The following is a 25,762-nucleotide window of genomic DNA, read 5'->3' as shown; positions in this document are numbered from 1 at the left end:
AAGCTGAGTTTTCACTTCGTGAAAACTCAGAACCGACAGTATATTCTAACACAGAAGCGTTCCCATGGTGATGGGGACGCTTCTAGTTAGAATACACTACAAACTGTGTACAAGACTGCCCCCTGCTGCCTGGCAGCACCTGATCTCTTACAGGGGGCCGTGATCAGCACAATTAACCCCTTCAGGTGCGGCACCTGAAAAGGTTAATTGTACTATCATATCCCCCTGTAAGAGATCAGGGCTGCCAGGCAGCAGGGGGCAGACCCCCCCCCCCCTCCCCGGTTTGAATATCATTGATGGCCAGTGCGGCCCCCCCCCCCTCTATTGTAATTATTCGTTGGTGGCACAGTGTGCGCCCCCCCCTCCCTCTATTGTAATAATTCGTTGGTGGCACAGTGTGCGCCCCCCATCGGCCCCCCCCTCCCTCTATAGCATTAACAACATTGGTGGCCAGTGTGCGGCCTCCCATCTCCCCCCCCCCCCCATCATCATTGGTGGCAGCGGAGTTCCGATCGGAGTCCCAGTTTAATCGCTGGGGCTCCGATCGGTAACCATGGCAACCAGGACGCTACTACAGTCCTGGTTGCCATGGTTACATAGCAATAGTACAGTAGTAGAAGATTCATACTTACCGGCTGCTGCGATGTTCGTGTCCGGCCGGGAGCTCCACCTACTGGTAAGTGACAGCCTCAGGTCTGTGCGGCGCATTGCTAAATGAACTGTCACTTACCAGTAGGAGGAGCTCCCGGCCGGACACGAACATCGCAGATCCCAGGTAAGTATGAATCTTTGCTAGTGACCCGCTGCCACCAATGATCGGGGGGGGGGGGGGGGGGGGGGAGATGGGAGGCCGCACACTGGCCACCAATGTTGTTAATGCTATAGAGGGAGGGGGGGGCCGATGGGGGGCGCACACTGTGCCACCAACGATTTATTACAATAGAGGGAGGAAGGGGGGGGGGGGGGGGGGGGGGGGGCGCACACTGTGCCACCAACGATTTATTACAATAGATGTTCAAACTGGGGAGGGGGGGGGGGGGTCTGCCCCCTGCTGCCTGGCAGCCCTGATCTCTTACAGGGGGATATGATAGTACAATTAACCCCTTCAGGTGCGGCACTTGAGGGGTTAATTGTGCTGATCACGGCCCCCTGTAAGAGATCGGATGCTGCTAGGCAGCAGGGGGCAGTCATGTACACAGTTTGTAGTATATTCTAACTAGAAGCGTCCCCATCACCATGGGAACGCCTCTGTGTTAGAATATACTGTCGGAAATGAGGTTTCACAATCTAACTCATATCCGACAGTATATTCTAACATAGGGGCGTTCCCATGGTGATGGGGACGCTTCAAGTTAAAATATACCATCGGATTGGAGAAAACTCCGATCCGATGGTATAAAAGGGACTCCTGACTTTACATTGAAAGTCAATGGGGGACGGATCCGTTTGAAATGGCACCATATTGTGTCAACGTCAAACGGATCCGTCCCCATTGACTTGCATTGTAATTCAGGACGGATCCGTTTGGCTCCGCACGGCCAGGCGGACACCAAAACGACTTTTTTTTCATGTCCGTGGATCCTCCAAAAATCAAGGAAGACCCACGGACGAAAAAACGGTCACGGATCACGGAAAAACAGGACCCGTTTTTGCGGACCGCAAAAAATACGTTCGTGTGCAGGAGGCCTTACTATGGCACCCAGGACGCTATTAAAGTCCTGGTTGCCATAGTAGGAGCGGGGAGCGGGGGAGCGGTATACTTACAGTCCGTGCGGCTCCCCGGGCGCTCCAGAATGACGCCAGAGCGCCCCATGCGCATGGATGACGTGATCCATGCGATCACGTGATCCATGCGCTTGGGGCGCCCTGACGTCACTCTGGAGCGCCCGGGGAGCCGCACGGACGGTAAGTACACTGCTCCCCCGCTCCCCACTACACTTACCATGGCTGCCAGGACTTTAGCGTCCCGGCAGCCATGGTAACCATTCAGAAAAAGCTAAATGTTGGCTCCGGCAATGCGCCGAAACGACGTTTAGCTTAAGGCCGGATCCGGATCAATGCTTTCCAATGGGCATTAATTCTGGATCCGGCCTTGCGGCAAGTGTTCCGGATTTTTGGCCGGAGCAAAAAGCGCAGCATGCTGCGGTATTTTCTCCGGCCAACAAACGTTCCGTACCGGAACTGAAGACATCCTGATGCATCCTGAACGGATTACTCTCCATTCAGAATGCATTAGGATAATCCTGATCAGGATTCTTCTGGCATAGAGCCCCGACGACGGAACTCTATGCCGGAAGACAATAACGCAAGTGTGAAAGAGCCCTTAGGCTACTTTCACACTTGCGTTAGGAGCGGATACGTCTGGTGTCTGCACAGACGGATCCGCACCTATAATGCAAACGCTTAGATCCGTTCAGAACGGATCCATTTGCATAACCATGAACAAAAAAAATAAAAATATATTTTTTGTTTTTGTTTTTTTGTTCATGATAATGCAAACGGATCCGTTTTGACTTTACATTGAAAGTCAATGGGGGACGGATCCGTTTGAAAATTGAGCCATACTGTGTCATCTTCAAACGGATCCGTCCCCATTGACTTACATTTTAAGTCTGGACGGATCCGTTTGCCTCCGCACAGCCAGGCGGACACCCGAACGCTGCAAGCTGCGTTCAGGTGTCCGCCTGCTGAGCGGAGCGGAGGCTGAACGGAGCCAGACTGATGCATTCTGAGCGGATCCGCATCCACTCAGCATGCATTAGGGCTGGACGGATCCGTTCGGGGCCGCTTGTGAGAGCCTTCAAACGGAGCTCACAAGCGGAGCCCCGAACGCTAGTGTGAAAGTAGCCTAAGTTGCCCATAGCAACCAGATTCCACCTTTCATTTTCCAAAGGAGCTGTGAAATATGAAAGGTGGAATCTAATTGGTTGCTATAGTTCTACTTTACACCAGTTTGATAAATCTCCCCCTTAAGGTGTAAAGACCCACAAACAAGCAACAACTGAAGACGGCTGCAGTAAAACATCACAAAGGAAGAAACTCAGCGTTTGGTGATGTCCATAGGTTCCAGACTTTAGCCAGTCATTGCCTGCATAGGATTCTCTACAACAGGGATGCCCAACCTGCGGCCCTCCAGCTGTTGCAAAAACTACAACTCCCAACATGCCCTTACATCTGTAGGCTGTCTGGGCATGCTAGGAGTTATAGTTTTGCAACAGTTTTGCTTTGAGCCCCAGAAAAGAGCAGGCTTTGTAAAAAAAAAAAGGTCGCAATTCCTAAACATTTCACGGATATTTTGTTCAATCCCTTGAATTAAAACCTGAAAGTCTACACTTCAATTGCATCTGAGCTGTTTCATTTCAAATCCAGTGTGGTGGCATGTATAGCCAAAATCATGAAGATTGTGTCACTGTCCAAATATTCCTGGACCTAGCTGTATCTGTGGCAGCCTCGGATCATTCAGGAGGACCAAGGAGCACGCACACCCCAGTTTTTAGCTCCCACATGCTGTGGTCACATTTGACCACCACATCTGAGGGGTTAAACATGATGGACATTAGGGCTTATACACAAGAACGTGTGTGCCCCGTGCCCGTATTGAGGCCCGCATACAGCAAGATACGGAACGGCCCTACGAAGCACTTCCGTGGGATTTCGGTCCATGCCTCCGCACCGCAAAAGAATAGAATATGTCCTATTTTTTTGCGGTGTGGACTGGTGTTGAGCGAACTTGTGTTTTCAAGTTCGGCATACAAGGTTCGGGTTATCTAAGAATTTCATTATGGATTCCGATACCAGTGACCATAACTTATGGTCCGGGGTACCGGAATCCATAACAGAATTCTTAGATAACCAGAACTTTGTATGCCGAACTCGAAAACACAAGTTTGCTTATCCCTAGTGTGAACTGTATCTTGTGGATCGCAGACCCATTCAAGTGAATGGGTCTGCATCCGCAAATGGCATTCACAAGAACGGCGCCCGTGTCCTGCGGACCACAACACAGTGAAGGGGCACACACGTACGTGTGCATGAGACCTTATCATTGATCACAGACATTAGCCCTAGATGTCTGTTGCTTAACCATTTCGGGACCAAGCCATTTTTCACCTTAAGGACCAGGCCATTTTTAGAAAATCTGACATGTGTCACTTTATGTGGTAATAACTTTAAAACACTTTTACTTATCCAAGCCATTCTGAGATTGGTTTACTGTCACATATTGTACTTCTTGACAGTGGTAAAGTTCAGTCAAAAAATTAGATTTTTATTTATAAAAAATACCAAATTTACCAATAATTTGGAAAAATTTGCAAATTTCAATTTCTCTACTTTTATTATAGATAGTAATAACTCCCAAAATAGTTATTACTTTACATTCCCCATATGTCTACTTCATGTTTGGATATTTTTGTGAATGCCATTTTTTTGGGGGACGTTAGGCTTAGAAGTTTAGAAGCAAATCTTGAAATTTTTCTGAAAATGTCCAAAACCCACTTTTTAAGGACCAGTTCAGGTCTGAAGTAACTTTGTGAGGCTTACATAATAGAAACCTCCCAAAAATTACCCCATTTTAGAAACTACACCCCTCAAGGTATTCAAAACTGATTTTACAAACCTTGTTAACCCTTTAGATGTTCCACAATAATTAAAGGAAAATGGAGATAAGATTTCAGAATTTCACTTTTTTGGCAGATTTTCCATTTTAATCAATTTTTTCCAGTAACAAAGCAAGGGTCAACAGCCAAACAAAACTCAATATTTATTGCCCTGATTCTGTAGTTTACAGAAACACCACATATGTGGTCGTAAACTGCTGTACGGGCACACGGTATTGCGCGGAAAGAAAGAAACGCCATATGGTTTTTGGAAGGCAGATTTCACTGGGATAATTTTAAGCTGCCATGTCACATTTGAAGACCCCCTGATGCACCCCTAGAGTAGAAACTTCAAAAAAAAGACCCCATTTTGGAAATTACGGGATAAGGTGGCAGGTTTGTTGGTACTATTTTAGGGTAGATATAATTTTTGGTTGCTCTATATTACACTTTTTGTGAGGCAAGGTAACAAAAAATATCTGTTTTGGCACCTTTTTATTTTTTGTTATTTACAATGTTCACCTGACAGGTTACTTCATGTGGTATTTTTATAGAGCAGGTTGTTACGGATGCGACAATACCAAATATGTATACTTTTTTTGGTTGTTTGTTTCAGTTTTACATAAAGCATTTTTGAAATAAGTCATGTTTTAGTGTCTGCATATTCTGAGAGCCATATTTTATTTTAACGTTTTGGGCAATTGTCTTATGTAGGCTCTCATTTTTTGCGGAATGAGATGACGGTTTGATTAGTACTATTTTAGGGCGCATATGACTTTTTAATCGCTTCTTATTACACATTTTGTGATGTAAGGTGACAAAAAAATCCCTTTTTTGACACACTTTTTTTTTTACGGTGTTCACATAAGGGGTTAGTTCACGTGATATTTTTATACAGCAGGTTCTTACGGACGTGGCGATACCTAATATGTATACTTTGTTATTTATTTAAGTTTTACACAATAACAGCATTTTTTAAACAAAAAAACAAATCATGTTTTAGTGTCTCCATATTCTGAGAGCCATAGTTCTTTTTTTTTTTTGGGCGATTGTCTTAGGTAGGGGCTCATTTTTTGCGGGATGAGCTGACGATTAGATTGATATGATTTTGGGGGGGGGCATACGCCTTTTTGATCGCTTGGTGTTGCACTTTTAGTAATGTAAGGTGACAATTTTTTAGCAGTTTTTATTTTATTTTTTTGATGGTGTTCACCTGAGGGTTAGGTCATGTGATATTTTTATAGAGTCGGTCGATACGAGTGCGGCGATACGTAATACGTCTATTTTTCTTTTTTTACAATTTTTTTTTTTACTTTATTTTGGGAAAAGGACGTGTTTTTTTTTCTTGAAACTTAAATTTTTTGTAAAACGATTTTTTTTACAATTTTTTTGTCCCACTCTGGGACTTCAACTTTTGGGGGTCTGATCCCCTTTACACTGCAGCACAATACTTTGGTATTGTAAAGCATTGGCTGTAAGTGTATTACTGAATGTAATACACTTCAGCCTGCTGGATCTCAAAGGCTGTCACGGAAGGCAGCCACGATGCCTAAGGAAGGCATCGGGCTGCCTTCCCTGCTATTGGGTCCTCGTCACAGCAGCGCAGGGACCCGACGGCAGCTCCGATCCCCGCAAGGACATCACATGTGCCATGGTCAGCGCTGACCGCAGCACATCAAGGGTTAATGCGCCGGCATCAGTGTTTTCACCGATCCCGATGCATAAAGCAGGGGTCCGGCTATCAGTGACTGCCGGACGCTGGACGCAGATCAGGCGGGCGCAGCTCCTGCACCCGCCCGATCAGCGCGCTGTACATGTACGGCGCTGGCCGTTAAGGCGCATAACGGATGCTCAAAATAAAGGATCCATTTTTTACTTTCAGTTGGTTCAGAAGAACAGAAAATAAAATGGTGATATAAGCCTAGACTTAAAAGCTGAGAAATTCTAATTTAGAAAATTGCTAATTGTTGGCTTGGATAAGTAAAATCATTTCGAAGTGATCACAACTGACACCTCACGTCTGGAAATGGGGCTTCTGCATTTGGTGCAAACTGACTTCAGCTTGAAGGGGTTAATGCATTTATTTCAGTGACAGCCACAGGAAGGTGACTCGGGGATGAAACGCCAGTGCAGGAGTGAGAGCGGCCCTGGTACATCACCCCGGGCACACCTGACTGTACAGAGCGGAGGCTGCAGCTTCACCTTCTCATCTACTCACGTCCAAAAATAACTCTGCCCCGCGAGCCCGCTTTATAGCGTTCCCACAGGCAGACACGCCCACCTCAGGTCAAACTCCCGCATGTGGCCCTAGGCTCCGCCCATGGGCGGGTCCGGTGACCGCGCTCGGTTCTTCTCTGCGCACTGAGTGCGGCAGTTTGGCTGCTGCTGCCGGACCATATACCGCGGCTGTGTGACTGGCACCTCCCGGGGAACCTGCGCTTTTCTCCGGCCATGGCTTTCGCCAACTTCCGCCGTATCCTGCGCTTCACCGGTGATAGGAAGAGGCTGCGGGAGTATGAACATGTCCGGAGAGACCTGGACCCCAACACGGTGTGGGACATAGTCGGGGAGCTGGGGGACGGAGCTTTCGGGAAAGTGTACAAGGTGAGGAGTACTTGGTGGGCTGTGCCCATACAGGTGGCACTCTGGGTTATCGGACTGCCATAGATGAGAATGGGAGAAGGTCGCTCGCACCGTTTCCTAGTCGCTTCTCTCTTCCTCTGACTTCTGCACTGGTGACCTCGGGGTGCCACTCATGGTGACACTGGCATCAAGGGTGGCACCAGGAATGAGTTCTGCTCTGGACCAGGTGCATAGATATGAGGGTGTGTCAGCGTATGGTGGTTTTTACAAGGGAATATATTAATCGCTGTGTGCCACACTTGTTTTATGTGCGGCTACTTTCACACTTGCATTTTGGGCGGATCCGTCATGCAGAAACGCTTCCATTACCATAATACAGCCGCATACATCCGCCATGGACGGATCCGGTTGTATTAGGTCTTCTCGAGCCATGACGGACCCGTCTTCAACACCATTGAAAGTCAATGGGGGACCGATCCGTTTTCTATTGTGCCAGAGAAAACGGATCCGTGCCCATTAACTTACATTGTGTGCCAGGACGGATCCGTTTGCCTCTGCATCGTCAGGCGGCGTTTTGGTGTCCGTATCCAGAGCGGAATGGAGACGGAACTGATGCATTCTGAGCGGATCCTTTTTGGACCGCTTGTGAGAGCCTGTGACGGATAGTGAATATGATGCACACGTCCTACGTAAGACGTTCTCAGCCACATTCCAGTAGGGAGACTGTCACGGAATATGAACACCTCAGAGAGTGATCCAACCCCTAGGAATGTGAGGTGACGTCACACTATCGTTTACCTGGCTCACATTAAAGGGAACCTGTCACCAGGATTCTGTGTATAGAGCTGAGGACATGGGTTGCTAGATGGCCGCTAGCACATCCGCAATACCCAGTCCCCATAGCTCTCTGTGCTTTTATTGTGTAAAAAAAACGATTTGATACATATGCAAATTAACCTGAGATGAGTCCTGTCCCTGAGATGAGTCTAAAAGTTGAAAGCATTCCTATATGCCTTAGACTTTTCCTGCCATTCATCAGCGCAGGGCGCACTATGAACAGTATAGGCAGCACATTCAATGTAGGCAGGCTATTATAGCTAAATGACAAAGTGCATGGCATATATACTATATTGAACTGTAGTATTCAGGTTAAATGATAAATAAGTTGATTTTGGGTTGCAGTTTGGGCACTTGGTCTCTAAAAGGTTCTCCACCACTCATCTACACTGGAGTCGGCTACTCCTAGAGTCAGCTATCTTAATCCCATCACTAACACAATCGGTGGGAGTCTCAGTGCAGAGTTAACCCTTTTTGTGTTGCTGGATTCACACCCTGCACCTTTAGGCTAGGTCTACACGACGACATTTGTCGCGCGACAGATAAGGCACAACTACACTGCAACGTTTGTCACGCGACAATTTTTATAATGGCAGTCTATAGGGCCCATAATGGGGTATAAGGTGCGCAGGTGCGGTGAATCTTGTTGCTGGCGCTGGATTTTTGATGAACCTAGGGCGGGCCAGAGGGGCGAAAGGGGTTTCATATGAAAAGCGACGAGAGGCCTGGGCACCTTCAGAACCTAATTAACATATTGACTAAAAGTTTTATTTTTTTGGTGAAAATAAGCGTCGGACAGCTATACGGTAAGTAACATTCCAACAGCATTCGACTATAATGCAGATCATGGGGTTAGTGTTCTATAATGGTCAGTTTAGGTGACAGACTCCCTTTAAGGTTCCTTCGCATCAGTATCTGTTTGGTGGGGTGTCTGACACCTGGGACCCCTGCCGATCAGCTGTTTGAGAAGGCATCGGCGCTCGCAGTAGCGTCATGGCCTTCTCACAGCTTTCCCTAGGCCAGTGACGACACACTCATCAGTCACGTGGCGTAGGCGCAGCTCAGCCCCATTCACCTGAGCACAATACTAAGCATAGCCGTTATACAATGTTCTGCGCTGTGCTTGGTGAGCACAGAGAAGGCAGCCGCACTCTCAGGAGTGCCTCCATCCAAACAGCTGGTCAGTGGGGGTCCCGGGTGTTGGATCAGATACTGATGACCTATCCTGAGGATCCTAAAATTTCGGAAAACCCTTTTAATGAATTGAGTTTCCTGTTCTAGACGTTAAACGGGACCTAAACTGAAACCATGAAGATGCAGCACCACTTCTCAGACCCCTCCGCACATCTTCTCCAGAGTCCAGATCCTGTTATACTTTCTATGGATCCGCACTCTGCATGCAGAAGACTGTGAGACATGGTGCTGCACCTTTTGTGTTTTCAGTGAAGGTTTAGGTCCGCTGGGCTGGAGGAATCCCAGTAACCAGGTAATCAGTGTGCCTTGAAATTTACTATTGGTGCCTCTCACTTTTTGGATTGATGTCTATGGTAGTTGCCGTTTTTTGGCTATTACTACAGAGAACTGTGTACCATTTCTGGGGTTTTTAGAAATTCATGTCATAAAGAATATCTGCACACCAGCCTTTTTCCATGCTGGAATACCCCTTTAAGGTTAAATTGGCAGAGATGAGAGTAAACAAGAGCAGGATGTAGAACTGCCAGAGGACAATGTTATATAAATGTGAAATAGTTCAGACAGATGAGTTTGTAATCCTTCTCCTCTTCACTGTATGCCTTATAAAAACGACAGGGGTCAGAGCAGAGAACTACAGCAGGGGGCACAACCTTTGAGGTGCTCAAAATGTTCTGGATTTCATGAGAAATTCTCCCATAGATGAAAAGAACTTCAAGGATATCCTGGACTTTTCATAATGATGACTTAGGTCCCTTGCAGACGAGTTAGGTCCGGATGCGTTCAGCGAAAAATACGCAATTTCGCAAGCAAGTTTATTCAGTTTTGAAGTTGTTCAGTTTTTATCACGCGGGTGCAATGCGATTTAATGCGTTTTCACGTGCGTGATAAAAAACTGAAGGTATACAAACATCTCTTAGCAACCATCCGTGAAAAACGCATCACATTCGCACTTGCTTGCGGATGCAATGCGATTTTCACGCAGCCCCATTCACTTCTATGAGGCCAGCGTTGCGTGAAAATGCAGAATATAGAACATGCTGCGATAAAAAAAAAATATATAAATTTAATTTTTTTTTTCACGCACAAGTGATGCATGAAAACCAACGCTCCTGTACACAGACCCATTGAAATGAATGGGTCCAGATTCAGTGCAGGCGCAATGCGTTTGCATCACGCATTGCACCCACGCGGAATACTCGCTCCTGTGAAAGGGCCCTTATTCTCTTGGATTGGTCATCAATATCAGATCTGTAGGGATCCAACAGATGGATCGGTGGACAGAGCTGCATTTGGAAGGCTTCATTCATTGTGTAATGGCCATGCTGGTGTACTGCTCTGCACCCATTCACTTTCTGCTCCGTCCACACCCCTTTGTGGCATTGCTTATAAGTGACCACCTCTGAAGTCAGTTGTACACTGGCTCTGATGTACAAGGGTAAGGTGAAGTATAATATGGATAGCAGCTATTACTGTTAAAGGGAACCTGTCACCAGGATTTTGTGCATAGAGCTGGGGACATGGGCTGCTAGATGGCCGCTAGCACATCTGCAATACCCAGTCCCCATAGCTCTGTGTGCTTTTATTGTGTTAAAAAACAGTTTTGATCCATATGCAAATGACCTGATATGAGTCCTGTATCCGGAGAGGAGTCAAGCGGAAAGGAGCCCAGCACCGCCCCGCGTCCTCCGAATCTCCTCCTTGCTGGCTGACGTCACAGAGCTGGAGCGCCGAAATCTTGCGATGCGCGAGCTAGCATCATGTTCATTCCCTGTACTGGCATCAGCACAGGGAACGAACTACGCATGCGTTAGCTCTGTGACGTCAGCCAGCAAGGAGGAGATTCGGAGGACGTGGGGCGGTGCTGGGCTCCTTTCCGCTTGACTCCTCTCCGGATACAGGACTCATATCAGGTCATTTGCATATGGATCAAAACTGTTTTTTAACACAATAAAAGCACACAGAGCTATGAGGACTGGGTATTGCAGATGTGCTAGTGGCCATCTAGCAGCCCATGTCCCCAGCTCTATGCACAAAATCCTGGTGACAGGTTCCCTTTAAACAAATTTGGGTTCGGACGGCTCCATCTGAACCCGATTCTGCTTCAAAACTTTGTTTCTAATATGCGCTCCATACCACAGTAAAATGTATGGGCTCTGCTGAGGCCTCCTTCTTCTAGCCACAAGTAACGCAAGACACTTGCTTAGTCTCGTACCTTTGACGTTACAGTCCGGTTTTGCACATACATTACTGTTTCAGAATCCAAAGCTAAACTCGGCCCAACTTTAACGTCACAGGCACGAGACTAAGGGTACTTTAACACTTGCAGCAGGACTGATCCGACATGCTGTTCACCCTGTCGGATCCGTCCTTCCGCTATTTCGCAGACCGCCGCTCCGTCCCCATTGACTATAATGGGGACGGGGACGGAGCTCCGGCGGTGCACGGTGAAAGCCGCCGGACTAAAAAGTCGGACATGCAGGACTTTTTAGTCCGGCGGCTTTCGCAGTGCACCGCCGTGCTGCACCGGAGCTCCGCCCCCATCCCCATTATAGTCAATGGGGACGGAGAGGCGGTCCGGCGGCACGGCGAAATAGCGGCAGGACAGATCCAACATGGTGAACAGCCTGTCGGATCCGTCCTGCCGCAAGTGTGAAAGTAAGTTAAGCAAGTCTTGCGTTACTTGTGGCTAGAAAAAGAAGGCCTCAGTGGAGCCCATACATTTTACTGTGGTACGGCGCTCATGTTATAAACAAAGTTTTGGAACGAATTGGGTTCAAATAGAACAGTCCAAACCTGGAACAGTCTTAAAGAAAAACTATTTTTGTTGTCCATAGAAACCAATCACAGCACAGACAGTTTTGAGAACCTGCACCAATTTTAAGGAATGTCCTTATAAAATAAAAATTATTTTATAGCTGGAGTGTTTGGGCCCTTAAAAATGAGTTTAAGTTGCTTCAAACTGTAAAATTTTTTACTTTTAAAATTGTTCCCACAGCAGTGGTCAATGAGGTCCCTTGTGCCATACCGCTCCCTAATCGCTGGTCGTTGTGTGGGAAAAATTTAGATTTTGGTTCTCCTATTTCACAGGCCCTTCTGTAAGTGAATGCAAAAACCAGACTAGTAGTTACGGACGACTGCTCCACTTTCCCTTGCACCAGTTGTTTATTTTCCATTAGAGATATTTCTTGGAAGGGCTAGCTGCTCCCATGGTATTAATTAAATCCTTCCGTAGATGAACTGCTCAGTCTCTGGTAGTGTTGGCAGGGTGTACCGTGTATCTTCTACCTCATTTACATTCTGGTAGGGTTAATGTATGTGTGTAATACAAAGGGCTCATGCCCACAACGTAGGGCTCTGTGTGCGTGCTGCGTACTGCAAATAGCGGGACCCGTTGACTTGAATGAGTCCACATGCCACACACGGCCGGTGCCCCTATATTGCAGACCTGCAATTACGTTCATGGGCATGAGGTGATTGAATGTAAAGGTGGGCAATGATCAGGAGCGGTCCCTGTCTATAGGTGCCACCGATCACCACACGATTGAGCATTCGCTTGGTCATTGGGGTGAAGGCATAGCTGGTGCAGCCGTTTTATCCTGAGTATAGGTAGGGAGAGAAGAAAAAAGAGGGTTAATCCTGTACTCCAAAAATAGGAGGTATGGGATGAACAGACAGGGCGCCAGAGGTAGAGGACACAGTGGAGTGGGGAGAATAAAAAAATAAAATAAAATATATATATATATATATATATATATATATATATATATATATATTAAATGGTATAGTGTAGGTACTTTTGAATCGGAGATCAGAGTCCAAAAAGCAGGGCAGCCTAGGTGATAAACTATCTGCAAGAAAGCAGTATAGTAAAATTGGAGAGAAGTAAAGAGAAAGAAAAATCACCAAATGGCGCCAACCGCTAATAACATGCAGTAAATGCTATGGTGTAAAGTATCCCAAAATACGGGAAAAAAAACGCTGTCAGATATATTAACCACTTCCCATCTGGGCCCTTTGCCCCCTTCCTGACCAGGCCAAATTTTGCAAAACGGACATATCTCACTTTATGTGGTAATAACTTTGGAACGCCTTTATTTATCCAAGTCATTCAGAGATTGTTTTCTCGTGACACATTGTACTTCATGATAGTCATAAATTTGAGTCAAAATATTTCACCTTTATTTATGAAAAAATCCCAAATTTACCCAAAAATGTAAAAAAAAATCGCAATTTTCTAAATTTCAATTTCTCTGCTTTTAAAACAGAAAGTGATACCTCATAAAATATTTATTATTTAACATTCCCCATATGTCTACTTTATGTTGGCATCATTTTGGAAATGTCATTTTATTTTTTTAGGACGTTAGAAGGCTTAGAAGTTTAGAAGCAATTCTTCAAATTTTTAAGAAAATTGCCAAAACCCACTTTATAAGGACCAGTTCAGGTCTGAAGTCACTTTGTGGGGCCTACATAGTGGATACCCCCATAAATGACCCCATTGTAGAAACTACACCCCTCAAGGTATTCAAAACCGATTTTACAAACTTTGTTAACCCTTTAGGCGTTCCACAAGAATTAAAGGAAAATGGAGATCAAATTTTTAAATTTCACTTTTTTGGCAGATTTTCCATTTTAATCAATTTTTTTCTCTAACACATCGATGGTTAACAGCCAAACAAAACTCAATATTTATTACCCAGATTCTGCGGTTTACAGAAACACCCCACATGTGGTCGTAAACTGCTGTATGGGCACACAGCAGGGCGCAGAAGGAAAGGAACTCCACATGGTTTTTAGATGCCATGTCCCATTTGAAGCCCCCTGATGCACCCTTACAGTAGAAACTCCCAAGAAGTGACCCCATTTTGGAAACTAGGGGATAAGGTGCCAGTTTTATTAGTACTATTTTTGGGTACATATGATTTTTTGATCATTCAATATAACACTTTATGGGGCAAGGTGACCAAAAAATTGGTTGTTTTAGCACAGTTTCTATTTATTTATTTTTACAGCGTTCACCTTAGGGGTTCAGTCAAGTGACATTTTTATAGAGCAGATTGTTACGGACGTAGCGATACCTAATATGTATACTTTTTCTCATTTATTAAAGTTTTACACAATAATAGCATTTTTGAAACCAAAAAATTATGTTTTAATGTGTCCATGTTCTGAGAGCTATAGTTTTTTTATTTTTTGAGAGATTTTCTTATGTAGGGGCTCATTTTTTGCGGGATGAGGTGACGGTTTTATTGGTACCATTTTGTGGGACATACGCGTTTTTGATCACTTGGTGTTGCACCTTTTGTGATGCAAGGTGACAAAAATTGCTTGTTTTGACACAGTTTTTTTTTTTTTTTTTTTTTTACGGTGTTCACCCGAGGGGTTAGGTCATGTGATATTTTTATAGAGCTGGTTTTTACGGACGCGGCAATACCTAATATGTATACTTTTTTTTATTTGTTTCACTTTAACACAATAATAGCATTTTTGAAACCAAAAAAATTATGTTTTAGTGTCTCCATGTTCTAAGAGCTATAGTTTTTTTATTTTTTGAGAGATTTTCTTATGTAGGGGCTCATTTTTTGCGGGATGAGGTGACGGTTTTATTGGTACCATTTTGTGGGACATACGCGTTTTTGATCACTTGGTGTTGCACCTTTTGTGATGCAAGGTGACAAAAATTGCTTGTTTTGACACAGTTTTTTTTATTTATTTTTTACGGTGTTCATCCGAGGGGTTAGGTCATGTGATATTTTTATAGAGCTGGTTTTTACGGACGCGGCAATACTAAATATGTCTATTTTACTTTATTTTTTCTATTTTAATTTTTTTTTTTTTATTCCTAACTTGGGAACTTTTTTTTTTTTTACATGTGAAACTTTATTTTATTTTATTTTTTCAACCCTTTATTTTTTTTATTTTTTTTTACACTTTTCGTCCCCCATAAGGTCATACAAGACCTCTGGGGGACATTTACTTCACTTTTTCTTTTTTTTTTCACAGTTGATTTCTCCTGTAACTGGGGCTGACATAGTAGCCCCAGTTACAGGACAAATGCACCCCTATAGAGGCTGTACAGCAGCAATCCAGCGCTGTACAGCCTCACAGCAGGGCTGATCGAGGTCTCTGAGAGACCTCACACAGCTCCTGCACTCTCCGGTCACGGCGGTCACATGACCGCCGGGCCGGAACAGGAAGCGCACAGCGCTTCCTGCTCTGCAGACACAGCGCTCGGTGAGCGCTGTGTCTGCAGCGATCGTGAAGGCAGGGACACCTGGGCACTGTCCCTGCCTTGTCTTAGGGTTGCCCTGCTGTCACTGACAGCGGGCAACCCGATCAGCAGCTGCACGATTAGCGTGCAGCTGCTATTTCTGACAGGACGTTTTAAAACGTGCTGTCAGAAATAGACGTCCACCCATAGGACGTTTATATCCTATGGGCGGACGTGAGGCGGTTAATAAAAAACCCCTATGGGGTCACGAGGAGCAATTGGTATAAAAGAATATAGAGTAAAAGGTGATTAACACCGAAACTCACTTCACCAGGGAGGGGTGTAATGGGATAAAGCTCAAGACACCCAATACAACCGCCTCCCTCGCCTGGTTCGTATGTAGAGTAGTAGGAGGACTGACGTATTTTCCTACTACTCTACATACGAACCAGGCGAGGGAGGCGGTTGTATTGGGTGTCTTGAGCTTTATCCCATTACACCCCTCCCTGGTGAAGTGAGTTTCGGTGTTAATCACCTTTTACTCTATATTCTTTTATACCAATTGCTCCTCGTGACCCCATAGGGTTTTTTTATTAATATATCTGACAGCGTTTTTTTCCCGTATTTTGGGATACTTTACACCATAGCATTTACTGCATGTTATTAGCGGTTGGCGCCATTTGGTGATTTTTCTTTCTCTTTACTTTTATCCTGAGTATCTCAGTTTTGCTGTTACATGGTCAGGATTTGATGAGGATTTAGGCATGGATTATTCCTAGTTCATGTTATGAGCTTTGGGTCATCAATACAATGAATACTTGCCAAGAACCTGAACTTGTGTATCAGTGATTTCTATGAAGTATAATTTGGCGTCTATCAGCAGAATGACTGTTAGGCCTGATTCAGATGGCAGTATTTGTCTGTGTGCTATCAGTGGACTACACATGGACACATAGATGGTGCACTTCACAGCTCCGAGGTACTGTGCAGAGAAACTTAGGTCAAGCTCTCCTTTGGCCCGTGTCTCACAGAACATGGCCCGAGACCCTTGGAGACAGTTGTCACCGGTTATTGCCAAAGCCATGTCCTATGTAGGTATGCGGATAGACTGTCTTTAATATAGCTGCCTGACACTTGCCTTTAAAGGGGCTTTCCAGGACTTTTTTTAGATTGGTGGGTGTCCAACACCTGGGACACCCACCGATCAGATGTTTTGCTCTGATGCTGGAACCACAAAGCTCTGTCCACTGGTTTAGTGGCTGGGACTGGTTTCCCTCCTTCCACTTTGTAGCTCCTGAAGAACAGCTGATCCCAGAAAACCCCTTCAACAAGTGAGCTCTCTAAAGCCCCTTTCACACGAGCAAGTTTTACGCGCAGGTGCAATGCGTGATGCGCCCGCACTGAATCCTGACCCATTTATTTCAATGTGTCTGTGTATATGAGCATTTGTTTTCACGCATCACTTGTGCGTTGCGTGAAAATCGCAGCATGTTCTATATTCAGCGTTTTTTCACGCAACGCTGGCCCCATGGAAGTGAACGGAGCTGCGTGAAAATCGCATTGCATCTGCAACCAAGGGTGGATGCAATGTGTTTTTCACGGATGGTTGCTAAGAGATATTGTTTGTAAACCTTCATTATTTATTTTTTTTATCATGCGCGCGCAAAACGCATAAAATCGCATTGCACCTGCGCGATAAAAACTGAACGCAATCGCAGACAAAACTGAATGAACTTGCATGCAAAATCGCAAATTTTTCACTGAACGCATCCGGACCTAATCCGCTCACGCTCCTCTGCAAGGGGCCTAAGGGTGCTGCCACACGTTCAGGTTTTTCGGTTCAATTTTTAAAGCCGAAACCAGGAATGGATTGAAAAAGAAAAGTAGTGTCTGTTCTTTACTTTCTCTCCTTTTATGATCTACCCCTCATTTTGGCTTCCAAAACGTATTCAAAACCTGAAATGTGGCAGCACCCCATTGTATTATTAGGAGAGGCAGCTGGGACATTAGATTCCACACCATTGCCATCAAACAGAATACGGGTGGGTGTTTTGAGGGTCTCGGGCACATTTGGCAAAGCTTGTGCTAGCAGTTTTACTCAGCACTTTTCATGGCATGGTTGTTGCAACTGAAACGTCTTGAACGGAGTTGACTCAGAGCTACATCCTGTGCACACCCAAATGTAACTTCTTATCACACTTCTGAGACATGGCTGTTTGTGTTGATAAAGCTAGCCTAAGTCGCAACTGAAACCCCGGGACTACTACCCCTAACTTTGCAACTAAAACCCCGGGACTACTACCCCTAACTCTGCTGCCCCTGATTGAATTGTATCTAATGTCTTATTCATCTGCAATTATTTTCTTTTTCTGCAGCCAAGGGTTCTTGCCATAGCTTGGGTTAATATATAAGCTCATGAAATGTAGCGTTTCATTCTTGGCATGTGAAAGGAGTGTTGTCCTCGTCTCTCGGTCATAGCCCTGCTCTTGGCGTATTGACATAGAAACTGGTCACCAGGCAGTTGTCTGCAGAGAACTTTATATGTAGTGACTTGATGAATTTCTCCTGTGGTATCTAATCCTATCACAGTATATGAGTAATGGGAGTTCAGGGTATGGTGACCTTTTGCCTCTAACCCTAGCTGACCTCATTAGGTTTCCCATGATATTAAAGGGTTTTCAGACACAAATAGATGTTCAAATGTCTTCTTTACTGTTCCTGTCACCCACCATTGTCTTGTCTTCAGCTGATTCTCCCTCTGTGCTCTATACCTCATGCATGCTGTAAATGGATTACTACATCCAGCTCTCGTGTATGGGATGTCATTGCCGAAGTGCCATACATTTAGGGAGTGGTCTTCAAGAAAGAAAAACCCTGTGATTACCTAACCTGCAATCAAAAATTGGCACACAGCTTAGTTCATGTTTTAAACAGGGCGGTTGTTAAAAATGAGTTGGGGTGTACCCCTTTAATGCGGGACATTACAACTTTACATCTGCAGGTGCAATACTTTTTCAGGATAATCATATAGGATCACATTGCCTACTATTAAAACGTTTAATGGCTGATTCCACGGTGTTTCCTGATTGTGGCAGTATACCTCCCTTCCCACACACATACAGATGAGGACTGGCCATAGACCATGCAGGGAAATTTCCCAGTGGGCCAATGCTCAGTGAGCCCTCTGTATGGCCGCTGGGTACATAATGGTCGGATGCTCTCATCCTTAATTAATGTTGGGAGCATCAGGTACTTATGTTCCTGGCCCCTCCTGAATTCAACTGTGTGGTTGTCTTTAGGACAGTGATACAGTTGAATACTGCAGCAGGGGCGGTATTTTATGCTGCAATACGGTATTCCTGGCCCTGCCTACTTCTGTTGTCCTGACTACTTGTGTTGCCCGACCTTCTTTCTCTTTGGACCCACCTACAACATTTGGCCCCTTTTTATTTATTTTTTGTATTATTATTTTTTTTCCCAGGGTCACTTTCAGTTCCCAGTCCCTGCACACGCTGGTGGAAGCAGTATAGGAATACAATAGGGCTGTTTATTTCTGTTTTAACATGTTTACAGTAATTGCTCCAACCTCTCGTGATCTTCTGAGAAGAAGGCTGTCCACTGGGACCTCTGTGTGCTGATTGCTATGTTTAGCTGTACTAATGTTTTTAAACACCTACCTCTTTGGATTACAAGGCAATGTGTCAGTTTTTTGGCATACAGAAGTCTCAAATTTTGCCAAGAGTGCCATTTTTGCAACAAACTTTGTAACCCTTGCCACTTTAATAAAAAGTAGATGGGTAGAGGTGAGCAGTGGTGGGAGCTTTGCGGCCTGCATGGTTTAACTACACGTGCAACAGAAAACTGCCGTACGTTAGAGCTCATTTACACCTCTACATTTCAGTCTGGTGCACGGACAGCAGGAGGTGCGACAATTTGCTACATCTCACGCCCGCACAAGACAAATTAAGTCCGGCGTACACAACGTAATAAATCTCTCACCTATGTTGTCAAGATCCAAGATGGGGATTGTGTAGGGGCTGTACTGTATGTCCACCTAGTTGTTCCCTCATGTGTCCATTTCCCTTCTGGCCTAAGTGTGCCTTCTATGCACAGTTGTCCTTCCATTTAAGACTGTCCATAGCTGTACAGGAAAACGGTGGTCCCCATTTTTGTTGTACATGGTCAATATTTTCCATCAGTGTTTGTTGGAATACGACCACTTGGCACGGTCATATCAGGGTTGTGACTAGGCTTTGCTGCTGTTGAGTAAGTCTGTATGGGCCTCTTCTGAAACTTTTCTGAATATGGCGAACATTAAGAGCTATGCCATTTTTGCTGACCCAAGACTGGCAGTACTATTAAAAGGAACCTGTCCCCATGAAAATGCCAGTTAATTTAGAAGGCACCATGTTATAGAGCAGGAGGAGCTGAGCAGATTGATATTCCCACAAACCTATACAGTGGGGCAAAAAAGTATTTAGTCAGCCACCAATTGTGCAAGTTCTCCCACTTAAAAAGATAAGAGAGGCCTGTCATTTTCATCATAGGTACACTTCAACTATGAGAGACAGAATGGGGGGAAAGACTACAGGAAATCACATTGTAGGATTTCTAAAAAATTAATTGGTAAATTCCTCGGTAAAATAAGTATTTGGTCACCTACAAACAAGCAAGATTTCTGTCTCTCACAGACCTGTAACTTCTTCTTTAAGGGGCTTCTCTGTCCTCCACTTATTACCTATATTAATGGCACCTGTTTGAACTTATTATCAGTATAAAAGACATCTGTCCACAACAGTCACACTCCAAAGTCCACTATGGCCAAGACCAAAGAGCTGCCTAAGGACACCAGAAACAAAATTGTAGACCTGCACCAGGCTGGGAATACTGAATCTGCAATAGGCAAGCATCTTTGTGTGAAGAAATCAACTGTGGGAGCAATTATTAGAAAATGGAAGACATACAAGAACACTGATAATCTCCCTCGATCTGGGGCTCCACACAAGATCTCACCCCGTGGAGTCAAAATGATCACAAGAACAGTAAGCACAAATCCCAGAACCACACAGGGGGACCTAGTGAATGACCTGCAGAGAGCTGGGACCAAAGTAACAAAGGCTACCATCAGTAACACACTACGCCGCCAGGGACTCAAATCCTGCAGTGCCAGACGTGTCCCCCTGCTTAAGCCAGTACATGTCCGAGCCCGTCTGAAGTTCGCGAGAGAGCATTTGGATGATCCGGAAGAGTACTGGGAGAATGTCATATGGTCAGATAAAACCAAAGTAGAAGATTTTGGCAAAAACTAAACTTTTAGTGTTTGGAGGAGAAAGAATGCTGAGTTGCATCCAAAGAACACCATATCTACTGCGAAGCATGGGGGTGGAAACATCATGCTTTGGGGCTGTTTTTCTGCAAAGGGACCAGGACGACTGATCCGTGTAAGGGTCCATTCACACATCCGTGTGTCTTTTGCGGATCCGTGTAAGGGTCCATTCACACATCCGTGTGTGTTTTGCGGATCCGTGTAAGGGTCCATTCACACATCCGTGTGTGTTTTGCGGATCCGCAAAACACGGACATCGGCAATGTGCGTTGGACCGCACATTGCCGGCACTAATAGAATATGCCTATTCTTGTCTGCAATATGCTGCCCCATAGAAATGAATGGGTCCGCAATTCTGTTCCGCAAAATGCGGAACGAAATTGTGGACGTGTGAATGGACGCTAAAGGAAAGCATGAATGGGGCCATGTATCGTGAGATTTTGAGTGAAAACCTCCTTCCATCAGGAAGGGCATTGATTTGAAACGTGGCTGGGTCTTTCAGCATGACAATGATCTCAAACACACCGCCCGGGCAACGAAGGAGTGGCTTTGTAGGAAGCATTTCAAGGTCCTGGAGTGGTCTAGCCAGTCTCCAGATCTCCACCCCATAGTAAACCTTTGGAGGGAGTTGAAAGTCTGTGTTGCCCAACGACAGCCCCAAAACATCACTGCTCTAGAGGAGATCTGCATGGAGGAATGGGCCAAAATACCAGCAACAGTGTGTGAGAACCTTGTGAAGACTTACAGAAAATGTTTGACCTCTGTCATTGCCAACAAAGGGTATATAACAAAGTATTGAGATGAACTTTTGTTATTGACCAAATACTTATTTTCCACTATAATTTGCAAATAAATTCTTTGAAAATCAGACAATGTGATTTTCAGGTTGTTTTTTTTTTTCTCATTCTGTCTCTCATAGTTGAGGTATACCTATGATGAAAATTACAGACCTCTCGCATCTTTTTAAGTGGGAGAACTTGCACAATTGGTGGCTGACTAAATACTTTTTTGCCCCACTGTATAACCTTGTATTTCATTCATTCCCTCTATGACTGTGTATATAAAGAGAGCTGTCAATCACTGATAGGACCGCCTCCTTGACTGACTGTGTATACAGAGATAGCTGTCAGTCACTGATAGGACCGCCTCCTTGACTGACTGTGTATACAGAGATAGCTGTCAATCACTGATAGGACCGCCTCCTTGACTGACTGTGTATACAGAGATAGCTGTCAGTCACTGATAGGACCGCCTCCTTGACTGACTGTGTATACAGAGATAGCTCTCAATCACTGATAGGACCGCCTCCTTGACTGACTGTGTATACAGAGATTGCTGTCAGTCACTGATAGGACTGCCTCCTTGACTGACTGTGTATACAGAGATAGCTGTCAATCACTGATAGGACTGCCTCCTTGACTGACTGTGTATACAGAGATTGCTGTCAGTCACTGATAGGACTGCCTCCTTGACTGACTGTGTATACAGAGATTGCTGTCAGTCACTGATAGGACTGCCTCCTTGACTGACTGTGTATACAGAGATTGCTGTCAGTCACTGATAGGACTGCCTCCTTGACTGACTGTGTATACAGAGATAGCTCTCAATCACTGATAGGACTGCCTCCTTGACTGACTGTGTATACAGAGATAGCTGTCAGTCACTGATAGGACCGCCTCCATGACTGACTGTGTATACAGAGATTGCTGTCAGTCACTGATAGGACTGCCTCCTTGACTGACTGTGTATATAAAGAGAGCTCTCAATCACTGATAGGACCGCCTCCTTGACTGACTGTGTATACAGAGATAGCTGTCAGTCACTGATAGGACTGCCTCCTTGACTGACTGTGTATACAGAGATAGCTGTCAATCACTGATAGGACTGCCACCTTGACTGACTGTGTATACAGAGATAGCTGTCAATCACTGATAGGACCGCCTCCTTGACTGACTGTGTATACAGAGATAGCTGTCAATCACTGATAGGACCGCCTCCTTGACTGACTGTGTATACAGAGATAGCTGTCAGTCACTGATAGGACTGCCTCCTTGACTGACTGTGTATACAGAGATAGCTGTCAGTCACTGATAGGACCGCCTCCTTGACTGACTGTGTATACAGAGATAGCTGTCAGTCACTGATAGGACCGCCTCCTTGACTGACTGTGTATACAGAGATAGCTGTCAATCACTGATAGTACCGCCTCCTTGACTTCAAAGCCCAGAATGAGCAGGAATTGAAATGAATAAATGACAAGTGTTACTAAATATCTTCCTATAACTCAATCAATCTGCTCAGCTCCTCCTGCTCCATAACATGCTGCTGGTAGCTTACATTGTATTTTCATGCTGACAGGTTCCCTTTAAGTGTACCTTTATTTAAATTATTGGATATTTAATCTAGGTCTGTATACCAATAATGTCAGGATTTATTTTTCTGAACAAGTATGTATATACACTCTTACTAGCAGTCCAGTTTACTTGGGAAGCTGGGACTTTCTAAAAAATGAAGCAAGGGTTTGCCCGGTCTTTATTCTTTCCGTTTTGAACTTCTGCTTTTATAACTTGCGTAACAGGTTATTTCCCAGGTCCCTTATGATTATGGCTTTACCAGTGTGACGTTGACTTCTGTCATTGGTACTCTTTGTGTCATTGCAGGGTCTGTGATTTAACTGAAGGTACAGAATAATATGCCATTAGTTCAGAGCACTATGGGGGAGACTTACCGTCTGCCTCTGCAAATGTTTTGGTGTTAAAAAAAAAAAAAAAAGTTGCAAAACCCGGTCTTACGACTTTTTAAATGTAATTGTAACTAAATCTAGTCACAACTGCCTTTTTATTTTATTTTTATGCCTGCCTTGCCAGCTTACAAAAAGGGGGTGTGCCATGAACAGGGACATCAGCCTTGGCACAGTAATCATTTATGCCAGGAACTGGCATATATGATAACTGAAATCTGCGCCAGCTACATGCTTGAGTAGGTTTCATCCTGGCCCACTGACTGCTGGAGGAAGCATTTCATTTATGACTAGGCCTGCATCTTGTCACATATTAAAGGGTTTTCTAAGACTTTTATACTGATGACCTATCCAGGGGATAGGTCATCAGTATCTGATCTGTGGGGGTTCAACGCCCGGGACCTGCGCTGATCAGCTGTTTGAGAAGGCACTGGCGCCGTACATTGTATAGCAGCTGTACTTGGTATCGCAGCTCAGCTCCATTCACTTCTATGGGGCTGAGGTGCACTTAGGCCATGTGACCAATGAACCAGCTGATCAGAGGGAGTCCTGGGTGTCAGACCCCCACAGATCAGATACTGATGACCTATGCAGAGGATAGGTCATCTGTTTAAAATAAATAATCTTGAAAAGCCCTTTTAAATGTCTCCTGTGGCCCATTAAGACGGATGTAGCGCACACCTGTGCTAAGTCAGCGCCTATGGTTTTGTGAGCAGTTTGTCCTGTCAGTAAGGGTCCATTCACACGTCCGTTTTTTTTTTCCTGATCTGTTCTGTTTTTTGCGGAACAGATCTGGACCAGATCTGGACCCATTCATTTTCAATTGGTCCTGGAAAAAAATCGGACAGCGTTTCCGTTGTTCCGTTCCGCATGTCCATTTAAATATAAAACATGTCCTATTCTTTTCCGCAAAATTCGGATCCTGGTACAATAGAAAGTCAATGGATCCGCAAAAAACGGAAGACATTCGGATGTCATTACGTATGTCATCCGTTTTATGCGGATTCCGTTCCTGGAAATTACATTTAAATTATTTTTATTTTTTTTTCAAAGAAATCCAAACAACTTTATTTGCTTATTGAAATTTATACATGTTTCCGTTTTTTGTGGATCCGCAAAAAACGGATGACATACGGAAACATTTTCAGGAACAACGGATCCACAAAAAACGGACCGAAAATCGGGATATAGTAAAATACTGACGTGTGAATGTAGCCTTAGGCTACCTCTGCGTTCTGCTTACAATTTTTGTTTGCTGCATACATCTGTAAAGCTCCTGGCGTATTTTATGTTATTTTTATTTTTATTTTTTTAAATATTCCCCAATATTTCTTGTGCCTCCCCTCTACCGCATGGCTTTAGGCTACTTTCACACTAGCGTTCGGGTGTCCGCTCGTGCGCACCGTTTGAAGGGGCTCACGAGCGGCCCCGAACGCATCCGTCTGGCCCCAATGCATTCTCAGTGGAGGCGGATCCACTGAGAATGCATCCGCCTGCCAGCGTTCAGCCTCCGCTCCGCTCCGTGAGCGGACACCTGAACGCTGCTTGCGTTCTGAACGCTGCTTGCAATGTAAGTCAATGGGGACGGATCCGCTTGAAGATGACACTATATGGCTCAATCTTCAAGCGGATCCGTTCCCCATTGACTTTCAATGTAAAGTCTGAACGGATCTGCTCAGACAACTTTCACACTTAGAAAATTTTCTAAGTTTTAATGCAGAACGGATGCGAACGCCTGCATTATCGGAGCGGATCCGTCTGATGAAACATCAGACGGATCCGCTCCGAACGCTAGTGTGAAAGTAGCCTTACACTGAAGCAGCTTGGTTTCTTTCTTTTTTTATTTTTTATTTTTATCCTATACTTTTTAGTATAAATAAAAAATAAAATAAAGTAGTATTTCCAAGGATAGGTGATGTGTCTGATCATCGGGGGCCCCACTGCTAAGAACAACACAGAGAATGGGTGTCGGGTGTCCCACAATCCACTGCATGACCACATTGAGAAGTCTGAATGGAGCAGCCATCAAGCAAAGCCTAATTGATGCTAAATAGTATATGTCTGTGCAGTTGTTTTAGTAACGTTTGACTGTACACTCATATCATGTGCTTTTCCTCCTTATATGAAGTAGGCTCTCCATGTCACATTGATGTAATGATAAGCCCTGCAGAACTCCACAACCTTCTATTAACTGTCTCGGGTCATGTACGGACTTGCAGGCACACCCCACAATTGTAAGCTAGATGATTAATGTGCACAGTCATAGTAGTACA

The 25,762-nt window shown here is 44.8% G+C and overlaps 1 protein-coding gene across 1 annotated transcript in view; it reads left to right on the top strand.

Annotated features, from left to right (window-relative positions):
* The first annotated feature begins 7,049 nt into the window (after nucleotides 1-7,049).
* STK10 (serine/threonine kinase 10) overlaps nucleotides 7,050-25,762 on the top strand; it is a 162,629-nt gene continuing 143,916 nt past the window's right edge. The window contains exon 1 of the mRNA XM_040406382.1: nucleotides 7,050-7,202. Within this exon, the coding sequence (XP_040262316.1) occupies nucleotides 7,050-7,202 (153 nt within the window). The remainder of the gene's footprint in view (nucleotides 7,203-25,762) is intronic.

This window comes from Bufo bufo, chromosome 1, assembly GCF_905171765.1.
Source record: "Bufo bufo chromosome 1, aBufBuf1.1, whole genome shotgun sequence".
Lineage (NCBI taxonomy): Eukaryota > Metazoa > Chordata > Amphibia > Anura > Bufonidae > Bufo > Bufo bufo.
This window is presented reverse-complemented; position numbering and strand designations above follow the sequence as displayed.